Source organism: Orycteropus afer, unplaced genomic scaffold, assembly GCF_000298275.1.
Source record: "Orycteropus afer afer isolate SDZICR_OR568_19922 unplaced genomic scaffold, OryAfe1.0 scaffold00365, whole genome shotgun sequence".
In the NCBI taxonomy this organism is placed as follows: domain Eukaryota; kingdom Metazoa; phylum Chordata; class Mammalia; order Tubulidentata; family Orycteropodidae; genus Orycteropus; species Orycteropus afer.
The window spans coordinates 313406-325152 of NW_006921952.1; the positions used below are offsets into that span (position 1 = coordinate 313406).

General features: G+C 41.9%; 1 protein-coding gene across 1 annotated transcript in view; it reads right to left on the reverse strand.

The window, feature by feature from the left end:
* NUP205 (nucleoporin 205) overlaps positions 1-11747 on the reverse strand; it is a 107073-nt gene that overhangs the window by 60919 nt on the left and 34407 nt on the right. The window contains exons 9-15 of the mRNA XM_007952916.1: positions 11339-11455; positions 11016-11153; positions 9397-9547; positions 7197-7402; positions 5474-5656; positions 3791-3841; positions 2974-3183 (exon numbers count right to left, since the gene is read on the reverse strand). Coding sequence (XP_007951107.1) covers positions 2974-3183; positions 3791-3841; positions 5474-5656; positions 7197-7402; positions 9397-9547; positions 11016-11153; positions 11339-11455 — 1056 coding nt within the window. The remainder of the gene's footprint in view (positions 1-2973; positions 3184-3790; positions 3842-5473; positions 5657-7196; positions 7403-9396; positions 9548-11015; positions 11154-11338; positions 11456-11747) is intronic.

The window sequence follows — 11747 nt, forward strand, 5'->3', positions numbered from 1 at the left end:
TCTGTTCCACAATTAGCTCCCAGACTTGTTTTGGCTGAAGATATTGAGCTTTTCCACAGCCTCTTGCCACAGATGTAGTCAATCTGATTCCTGTGTACTCTATCTGGCGAAGTCCATGTGTATAGCTGCCATTTGTGTTGTTGAAAAAAAGTATTTACAATGAATAAGTCATTGGTCTTGCAAAATTCTATCATGCGATTTCCGACGTTATTTCTGTCACCAAGGCCAAATTTTCAAACTACTGGTGATTGTTCTTTGTTTCCAACTTTTGCATTCTAATCACCAGTGATATGCAACACATCTTGACTGCATGTTTGGTCAATTTCAGACTGTGGAAGTTGATAAAAATCTTCAATTTCCTCATCTTTGGCTTTGGTGGTTGGTATATAAATTTGAATAATATTAGTATTAACAGGTCTTCCTAGTAGGCGCATGGATATTATCCTATCACTGACAGCATTGTACTTTAAACATCCTTTGTGGTAATGAACATCACACCATTCCTCTTCAATTTGTCATTCCTGGCATAGTAGATCATAAGGTTGTCTGATTCAAAATGGCCAAAACCAGTCCATTTCAGCTCACTAATGCCTAGAATATCAGTCTTTGTGTGTTCTATTTCATTTCTGACAACTTCCAATTTTCCTAGATTCATAGTTCATACATTCCATGTGCTGATTATTAATGGATGGTTGCAGCTGTTTCTCATCAATTTCAATCGTGCCATGTCAGTACAGGGAGCTCATGACAGACAGACTTTATCCATATCATTAAGGTTGGTTCTACTCTGATGAGGCAGCTCTTTCCCAGTCCTATACCCAAGGGGCTCGTCTTCCTGCACTGTGTTGGGCAATGTTTCCAAGCCATTCATAAAGTTGCCCAGTAATGTATCAGACAGTGCCTCTCTGCTATTCATAAGGTTTTCCCTGACCAATTTTTGAGAAGTGGTTGGCCTCCTCCTTCTTTCTGGTCTTAGTCTGTAAGCTGCATTGAAACCTGTGCACCATGTGCAACTCTGCTGGCGTCTGAAACACCACTGGCACAGCCTCAAGCCTCACAGCAATGTACAAGCCTCAGAGGATGACAAACTGAGAGACAAGTTTGTCTCCCTTAGTGAACTGAGATAAAGGAGTGATTTTTTTTTTAATTACCCCACTTTTCTATGCTTTCCAAATTTGTCCAGGAAATTTTATCTATTTAAATAAAATAGACATATTTCCACATAATAATGATACTTTTAAAAAACTATATTAGGTTTGATAAATTTGAACACTGCCTATGTGACTAGTTTCTGGTCTCTCTCGATCCAAAGCATCGTTTTTGGTAAGGAGCCAGTACTCTCCCACAGAGTTCTACAAATTAAGCCTCAAGATCACTTTCAACAGAGAAATAGATTCACAAAATTGAAGAAGCATATTTTAGGGTCAGTATGAAGAGTGGGAGGGAAATCGATGGGTGCCAAGGAAACAGCAGCATCTGACGTGTGTAGATGCTCACAGGTGAAAAACAGTGAGACCTGCAAAGAACATGGCCCAGTGAAGCTCTGAACACTGAGGTCATAAAGACCTCTGCAAGAAAGGAAAACATTCAAGAGCAGTGCAAAAAAGCACCAAGGAACAACAGCAGAACGTTTTGTTGAGGAGATCACAGGTCTCAGGAACCAAGGCTGTCATGGGTACAGAAGCAAACTGCCTCATTTTTCTCCTGCAGAGCAGCTGGTGGTTTCGAACCTCCGACCTTTTAGTTAGCAGCCAAATGCTTTAACCACAGCATCATCAGAGCTCCTTCAGGGACCACTGTTATCGGAAATGACTCTTAGTAATGAGGACTAGTTGCTGTTACTGTTTTCTTCCAATCAGAATACATGTTAATAAGTAGTTCTTGGGCTTAATTAAAATGCATACACCTCTCAGTGTTTCTTTCTACAACATGGGAAAGAAATTTTTTTAAAGCAATTGACAAAGAATGAGCTTCTATAATTTGTGACGAAATATTAAAAACAAACTATGTCCAATGATAGGGCAATGAAGAAACACATCATGGTAGATATAAGCAATCTATGTAGCCATTAAGACCACTTTCAACGAATCTTTAACGAAATGTATTTTACTAATTGCCCCAAATCAACATGAACTAAATTAGTTTTGTAATTATTAACACAAAAGGAAAAAAAAATTCAAAAAGAACAAACTATAAAAGTAAAGCAAAATTGTCGCCACAAGATATAAATAACCACGTGATATTCCATGATTATAACTGAAGTGAATTACATCAGAACCTAAAAGGGTCTCTTACATAGGTTAGTGGTTATGAGCTTGCATCTGGAATCAGAGTCCTAGGTTCATATCCTGGTCCTGGACCTTAGGCAAGCTCCTTAACTTTGCTAAGCCTCCATCTGTAAAATGGGAATATTAATAGTACCTGCCTCCCTGCAATCCTGGCATTACGTAAGACGGTATCTACGACAAGCTCAGGGTGAATGTCTTACAGCCAGACCAGTCTGTGCATAAACATCAGTTGTGCTCAGCCTCCATCCCTGGCAGCCACGCCGAATACATCATAACCCTGCTTCCTACCTGCCAAGGCTCTGCACCCAGAGGCACTCAACAGAAACTGGGGTGCGAGCTTAAACGTACTTCGATCTCTAGCCTAAAGCATCCCAATAAGGGGTAGTACGTTTCCAGCAGCCAAAAGCTTGATGTTTTTTGTTTCATTTTAGTCAAACTGTGTTCAATTAAAGATCTAAATGACAATGAACTTATCACAATGAACAAGTCACTGCTTTGGCCCTGATGCCCCAATTTCTTTTTCACTGCACAGGATGCACTAATAAGACCATGGATGTTTCAGAACTAACAGTATGAATTGCACTATTTTCATAAGCTAAACTGGATGGGTACCACTCTCTACCTTTAATAAAACAACAAGCAGCACTGAACAAACAAGAAGGAAAAAGACTTCCCCAAACATAACCTTTTCAGCTGCTCTCCGGTAAGCTCTTGTGCGGAATCGAAGAAACACAGAATCTCTGAGGAACTGCAAGTAGGGGTCAAAGCCAGGGGGCCGCAGTCCAGCACCCAAATTAGAAGGGGCGGAGCTCTCCACCAGGGTGCTAAGCAGCTGGCAAAAGGCCCGGGTCAAGGGGTATTCTTCACACCGGGACTCTATTTCATTCAGTTCGACCTTCCGAAGAGAGACAGACAAAATAAAGGAAAGCTGGTCAGACGGAGCTCTCAGCTACAAAGCACACTGCATTTTACAGACATTAATTCATTAATATTACTGTAAAATCACATTACCAAAGACACATAACGGACATTACCATTTTTCATTGAGAGGAAGAAACACAACAGTATTGTATACATCTAGTATCGATCAAAAGAAAAATTTCAAATTCCCATCCACTGCTCCTGACTTTGAATTAAGAAGAGAAATCTTAAATGTTTCTTTTAAAAAAAGAGAAAGTTGAGTAGATAGTGAGCAGATCAACTGAAACAAGTCAATTCTCATGCTGGGTTGACTCACAACAGACCTAACTGAGTTCAACCAAACCCTTTCCGTTCGGATGTTTGCCATGGAACTTTCTTTTCCAACTCTGAAACCTTAAGTACTTTGGTTCCTTTCACCAAGAGTTTCATCCCCAACTCAACAGTGACCAGAAACCCTTCAGATGAAAATTACATTAAATTTGAAAATTACAGGAACTTAATAGGGTGAGAATAATTTTTCTCAGTCTTTATCATTACAGGAATGTATGAATAGAGCGTTTGACCTAAAAGGAAACCTTTACCTCAATTCCGATAGCTTGCCTCTGACTGGGTGCCCTCACGGTCTGCAGTATCTTAAATAAGAAGAAGGAGACATTAGGAGCCTTCCTCACTCATCAGTGAACAGCAGTGGCTTTGCAACGTAATAATCGCCTGCCTCACCCACTGCGTCCACACGCCTAAGAGCAATGTCATTAGCAGTGATGACCAAGGAGTCTCTGTTGGACTCCGAACAACACGCATCTCAGAGTCAAATCCAATTACGTGGTTATTTGGAAAACTAGTATTTTCTAAGTGCACACACACACACACACACACACATACAAAGGGCTTTTTTTCCCAGCAAATTCTCTTTCATATATTCTAGAAATGAATCTTAAAAAGGACTGATGGGATGAAATCTTACCTGTGTTCAGGACACTGATCTGTTAACAATCATCCCTACAGCTGGCACCAGAAAAACAAGATGTAAACTTATTCAGAATAGGTTCCCTGAAGCAAGCAGGAATTTTGAATTGAGATGTTCCGTTCTGAGTGTTAGGTGCCTAAGTAGTTTACAGTACAGTAAGTTATACCTGCTGCCAGGATACGTCATCTTGTACAAGTCAGGAACTTCTACAAAGAGGTAGAATCTTTGTTTAAAAAACAGCGCTGCTCTAGGGGCAGAAATGTCCAAACTCAAGCACATTTCACCTCAAGCATCAAGCAGCACGAGGCATGCAGAACACTGGCGAGCACTAAGAAGCTCATCCCTGAGCTTCAGAGGGGAGCATCGGTCCTCAGCACACACGCCGCCACGCTGTTTCTGAGAACGTTATGCACATCTTCAGGCCACATGTTAGAAAGTCAGGGAAAGTACTTTACGGCATCAAAAGGGTTGCTTCTAATCTAACCATGACTAATGGACTGGAAAGGCCAGCTCTCTTATGTTGTATTACATCTAAGACACAAATTCTCCCTAATCATTTCCTAGAGATGGTTCTCTCTCCTAGAGATAAAGCACACCCTTATTTTTCTTTTCCATACGGTAGAATAATTGCACTTGACAGAATAAAAGCCAGTAGAGAAAAGCTAGCAATTTCATTGAGACTTCCAACATCATTAACCCATATATTCTCCCTCTCACGTCAGCATATGTACATTTCTTAAGTGTGCAGAAGATAGAAAGCCCTTTATCACATGCCCATTTTTGCCCAAGGTCAAGATTATAGCTCTGACAATGAGCCCTCATCACCACTAAAAACCCTTCAGGCTGCTGTTAAAATTTCTGTGCAGACTTAGCAAGCAGCTGACGCTTCCCTTTGATGAGGACAAGCCAGGGACAAAGTGGAGCACTACAGAGATCCTGTCTCTTCTGATGTGGGCCCAGCAGGAACAGAAAAGACAGAGATGGATTCCCTCATCTTCTGAGTACAGACGCACTTAGAAGGCTTACATTTGCCTGTTCTTGAAGCCAGATTGAGGAATTCCTACAGAGTATTAATCACATGGTCTTGAGAGTTAAATGAAGAAAGAGACTCCAGTAACCTAGTGACGCTGTCAACCAACCAAAGAAAAAAACCCAACACTATCAGTGTCCCAACATCTTAACTAATTAATAGGAAAGTTCACAGCATGCCAGTCCCAAAGAATGTCTCCATGACATTATCCAGCCTCATCTGCACGTTTATTTCTACCAGTACACATAAGAGTGCCCACAATCCTACCTGAGTGTACTCCAACGACTGCCAGAGGGAAGCTGCGATTTCAGGTGACTTCCCGAAAGCCGCGAGCGTCTTGAGCAGTTCGGCTTTCAGGACAGGGGGGATGCTGCACTGCAGGAGCCCCAGAATCACGACCACGGGCGTCCACTGGGGGTGCTCGCAGAGGGCCAAGCGCGCGTTCTCACTCTGGCAATGGCACAGAAAAACAAGCGTGGCTAAGAGGGCACCCAGGAAGCATCTCATAGTCACTGGTGTTTCTGCTGGGTACTCACAGGGTTAACACATACTGCAACAAAGACAAGCATGTGGTGTATGGGTGCGGTCCACCCGCAGAGGAGACCTATCCACTCACCACTCCAGCCAATTGATGAATGGAGGAGAAACTGTATTTACAGAACTACTTCCACAGTTCCAAGAATGGGAAAGAATACAAATAGAGACAAATGCGCTACCAGGGCCCCATCATCTTATCTGTGCATTTTAAATAACTTCTGGGACAACGTTATTATCACACTCTATAAATGAGTAGAAAAATAAATACATTGTCCTTTTCTGAGAAATAAATCAGAGATACATGGTATCAAGTATCATTCTGTTGTAATTCAATGAGGTATTATTATAAAATTTATGTTCACATCTGCATAACTGAGCACTGTTAGAAAAAATAATGAGAAGCCACCATCCCTAGCTGTGGTAGTTAAATTTCTGTGTCAACTAGCTAGGCCTGGTTGAGTGGCTGGGCAGCTGGTGAGACTGGCAATCAACTCCATGGTGGGATCTACCACAAGCAGCTGAGTAGCTGCCTTTGGATGTGGTCTGCTTCCTGTATAGAAGGAGAAGCCTTGGGGATAGTCTCTAGCTTATGGCGTGCTTGGACCCTGCATGTAGCTGTGTCACTGCTCAGCAGCCTGCCATGCTCTGCCGACCCTGGGACTTACAATGGACTTAAGTTAATGGCCTGCCATGTGGTTTAGTAACATCAGGACTGTGCCATTTTATTTGTCAAACCTTGGGCTTGTCAGCCTCAGCAGCCAGCAGCTGTCTGAGTAAAGAAACGCCTCTAGCTCCAGTGGGCCAGGAGCAGGAAGCAGAGCTGGACCTCAAGGTTGAGGGGCTTTCACCCAGCCCCTAGAGCCTGGCACTTTGAACATGGACTTAAAGCCTCCAAACTGTAAGAGAATGAACTTCTGTTTGTTAAGGCCATCCCATTTGTGGTACATTCTTGTCAGAGCAGCACTAGGGAACCAGAACACTAACCTTCAGAAGGAACGTCAGACTAAGCAACTTGGCTTCGTGCCAGTGAACAACAGAAAGAACTGGAAGAGATGTCTGAGTAGGGAAATGATGTAATGAAAACAGTGTTTTCACAAAAGCTGATTTGGTAGTGTCAGGTGAAATGATGTGGTGCAAGGAGAGAAAAACAGTAATTCAGCAAATAACTTTTTAATTAAAATGATACATTATGCCCACCCCCCACCCATCTTTGACAGAAAACTGTTCTCCTTCAGGCCTCGGCTATGATTCTCATGCTCAGCCTATGACAAGAAGCCAAACGATCATAACTTCTACCTTCTAAAGGTCAAGAAAACCAAGAGGGTAAGTACAGGATGCTGGGCTTCTGCTGAAGTCACCACTCATCAGTTGTACACATTAAAAACACATTGAGCGCCCACTAAAATGCCACTGTGCTAGACCACAGAGCCTTTCCATCGGCTGGACCACCTACCCAGGTAATGATGGTGGAGGTAAGCTGTAAGAAGGCAATCAGTCCGTCCTGCTCCTTCTGAGTGATGCCGCGAGAAGGAAGGTGGCGGTACTGGACGCTGTCTGCACTTGGCAGATCCTTTCGGAGGTGCTCATGGTAAAGCATTAAGGAGTGAAAGAAATGTTCCCAGGAGACAGGACTGCCCCCGGTCCCCTGCATGTTCTCAACTGTAAAGAAACAGCACAGCACTTTACTGCAAACATTTCTAGTCATTTGCTTGGAAATGGAGAGAAAATAACTTTAAAACAATGAACTTGTTTTGATATCAATCGAATGCATCTTTGATAGTATGAAGCCTCACTTTTCAAGTTGTAATAACAGAGATAAGAGAGCCCCTAATACTATCTGAAGGTATTGCAACGACCGACAGTAGACAGCAGTGACTTCAGGAGATCTTCCCAAACGAGAAGTGTTTCCAAGACAAGTAATGTGTGGAAAATGAATCAGAATCCCTCTGTGAGCTGAAACAATGGATACATTTTCCCTCAGGGCTAAGCAAGGGGTGTAAGTCCTGAGTAGTGCAAACAGCGAAAAGGAGCCAACAGGATCCCTACAGGAGCTCTGGCAGCATGTGGGTAAGGCATCGTGCTGCTAACCAGGGGTTCAGCGTTGCAATCCCACCAGCCACTCCATGCAAGAAAGATGGGGCAGTCTGCTTCCGGAAAGATTGACAGCCTTGGAAATCCTACAGGGTCACTATGAGTTGAACTTGACTCAATGGCAGTGACTTTTGTTTTGGCTTTAAAAGCCCTATGGAAACTTCCTAGAGCCATGTACATCAAATGAACCCCTGAAACCACTGCCCTGAGATAAACTTGAAACCTTAAATCAAAAATATCCCCTGGAGTCTTCTTGAAACCAAACAATAGGTTAGCTTAACTAGGAAAAAACGGTCTGCATTGAGCACTGTGTTCTTTTAATAACTATCTACATGGGCTAAAAGTGACAACAGCAACTCGAAAGGTTAGACATGCTTAAGGGGCAGTGAGGGTATGTGAACAGGGGAGGAACAACTCAGAAAGGAGGGTGGGAATGGTGCAACAACTTGAAGAAGGTAATCAGTGTCACTAAATGGTTACTGTGGAATTAGTGGATGTTTTGTTGTGTGTTCTCAACTACAACAAAATAAGTAAAACTTGAAAAAATGAACCTGTGAATGTGACTAAATGGTCACTGTTGAACTAGTGTATGTTTTGCTGTGTATGTTTGCAACAACAAAAAATAATACTAATAAATAAACTAAAATAACCCAATGGATCACAGCTCTACTCCGACACATATGGGGTCACCAAGAGTCAGTATCAACTTGATGGCACCTGGTGTAAAGAAGCAGGTGGTGCCCATGTAACTGTAAAGGTGTCAGTTACCCACTAACCAGGAGAGTTCTCTGTGCTATCAGGTAACTATAAAGACTAATTCTCAGATGTTGAACATGAATTCCCAAACAAAGATACAACTACAGTCGAGATGTGGCAATCACACATCACCATGACATGCCAAGCAGTGGGGGCAAAAGCTTAACACGCAAGACAGGCAAACTGTGACAGCAGTCTGACCCTGGCCTTGGAGCCAGGCACATCTCAGTTCCAACCACGACTCTACACTTACTCCTGAATTTGGGTAAATCATTCCACTTCTGAGCTTAAGTCTCCACAAATGTGAAAATGAAAGCAGTGATAGCTACCTAACAAGGCATATGCCTAGTAAACGTCTGTTTCTCTCCCTTTTTGTAGTGCTCTTCATTTAATCCAACCCAAGTCTGAAAACTAAATGAACTACTTGGAAGAGGGTTGAGAGAAAAACTCTTAAGCATTAATATTTCAAAAAAAGTACTGAAGAAGATAAATTGATCAAATTTATGTAGGAAAATATACTTGCTTTGAGCACCAGCTGTGCCCTTGAAAATTGATCTGTATTAATCCTGAATTGTTCAAGTGCCCTGTACTTTATACAGCAGAACGGCAAAATCCCCTAATCTGTCAGACAGCAATCAAGGCATCACTGCAGGAAGTCCCCAGCGTGCTTCTTTCCCCTAAGACTGTACAAATGAAGGACCTCTTAGATAGAACCTACCACAAAGAACCTATACTCTTTCACAGCAAAGAGATCCTGAACTGCAAAGTGTCACAACAAATTCAGAGTCCATGCAGGCTGCCCTTACCATGACTGCTCCCGTTGACTTTGAGCAGACTGAAGCAGTAGTGGGCACACTGGGGCCCACTGGCCAAGCCCTGGAGCATTTTCAAATAAGGAATATAAATAGTTGGAGGCAACAGGTCACCCATTTGCCTAACGAACTTTGATAAGACAACCTGAAATAGAAAAATGGGGGAAAAAAAAACATATATGTGTAAGTGTGTGTGCATGTGTGTATAAATACATATACATATGTATATGTACACATATAAAAACTTACTGCCATTGAGTCGGATCTGACTCATAGCGACCCTTCCTTGGGTTTCTGAAGCAGTATCACTACAGAAGTAGATTGCCCAACCTTCCTTCCAAGGGGTACACACACACACACACACACATACACACAAATAAACATACACACATTTATCTATATCTATATCTTGACTTTAAAGCAACAGGGGTTAGTTAATAAAATAATAAAGACCATATACAGACTGAAACTAATTAAGTACTCTGATTGAATCCCTTCAAAGACAAAATAATCTGATGTTTCTACTTATGAAAAATTGTTTTTCATGCTTGTCATTACCAATTAAATGCAATTTTTTGCATTACTGGAAGATGTCAGGTGGCTGTTATATTGAACAGCTGTTACAGGAAGATGTCAGGTGGTCATTATAATGAGTGGCTGTTTGGGCAGATGTCAGGTGGTCGTTATACTGAATAGGTGCTATGGGCAGATGTTACGTGGTTGTTAAAATGAACAGCTGTTCGGGTAGATGTTAGGTGGTCATTATAATGAACAGCTATTACAGGAAGATGTTAGGTGATCGCTATAATGAACAGCTGTTATGGGAAGATGTTAGGTGGTTGTTATAATGATTCTCTCTTCATATGTTTGCATGTTTTCATAAACGAAATTTTGAAAATCTTAAATTTTTGGATACATTCTCATTCAAAATATTTTTGTAAAAGGGAAAAAAACTGAAACAATAAGACATGCAGTCAAAACAAAAAAATAAAGAAAAGAATGGCTTCTGACTTTGGACTATATCAAAATTTTGAAATATACAGCACAAACACAGCTAGAACAGGAAATCAAAAAGTGAAAACTGATCGCAGAGTGTCCTCATGGCTGGCCTCTGCTCACCACATTTCGTTATTACAGGTTACAGAACAAGCTCTCTCCTGTATCCCCTGCTGAATCACAGACATTCTGTCATCAGCGAGAGCGCTTATGCCTTGTCCCTCTCCTCTCCTATCCTCCCCACTAACTAAAAGTGATGTAGAATAACTGTTTGTAGAGGACAGGCTAAAAGAGCAATAAATTCAGTAAGTGACACATTAAGAACGTATTGGTGATTATAAAGCCAGATGTCTCTCTGTCTCGATGGTTCAGACACGTATTTAATAAGGACACGTATCTAATAAAGAGCTAGATGACATGAACCTCAAAATGCTCAACATAAATGGAAGAGCTTCAACTTTCCTTAAAGAAAATGGCCAAATGTAAATGTCTAAAGATTCCACCAGAGGTCTTCTGTGCTCCACAGCAATCCCATCAGGAAAGGACACCTTGTCATCTAGGTTCTCGGATCCCGGTGACCATGCTAGCACACACACACAGATGAACTACAATCCCACCTGGCGCTGAGGTGGTCGCTGGTGAGCCACTCCCAGGTACGAGCCCATGACTGTGGGAGTCTGAAGAGGCTCTGAGGGGCACCAGTACTCCAGAGCAAGCTCCAAATTAAAGGAATTCCGTTTATACAGCTCCCCTATCTGCAAAGAGCAAGCAAAGACACTGTGGGGAAACCATCTATAATTTCTTAAAAAGTACTTTTAAGTGAAAATGTCTGTTTTTATTCAATTCGCTGCAGAGTTAAGGGATGAGACCTGAAATTTTCCCAGCGTCAGGGAAAACCATGCGGTGAGGAACAGGCCCTCCGTGCAGGCTGATCGCTTACCAGGAGCATCAAGTGTTCGAGATCCCTTCGCAGTGAAATGGGAGGCTCGTTTCCCATCTGCGTGCTCATGTGGATCATCCGAGCATCTTCATCTGCCCGATTCCTCAACTGCTTCACCTGCTCAATGCATTAGATGTAGGTTAAGACATACGTTTAGTACACAAACGTGGGTCAGTAACATCAAAATCAGAAAGTTAGACAACTGTCTTAAAGTGATTACAGAACAGAAAAATATTGTTCAAATATCTTTTTCCTTGTTAATGCGTTTTATTAAAATATAATTTATGTACAGTGAAATACACAAAACTAAAGTGACAGGGGTCAATGCATTATTTATTTAGTGTCTTCCCTCTCCTCCCCTCCCAACCCTGGCAACCACCAAAGAAAGTTTCCCTCCATATATAAACCT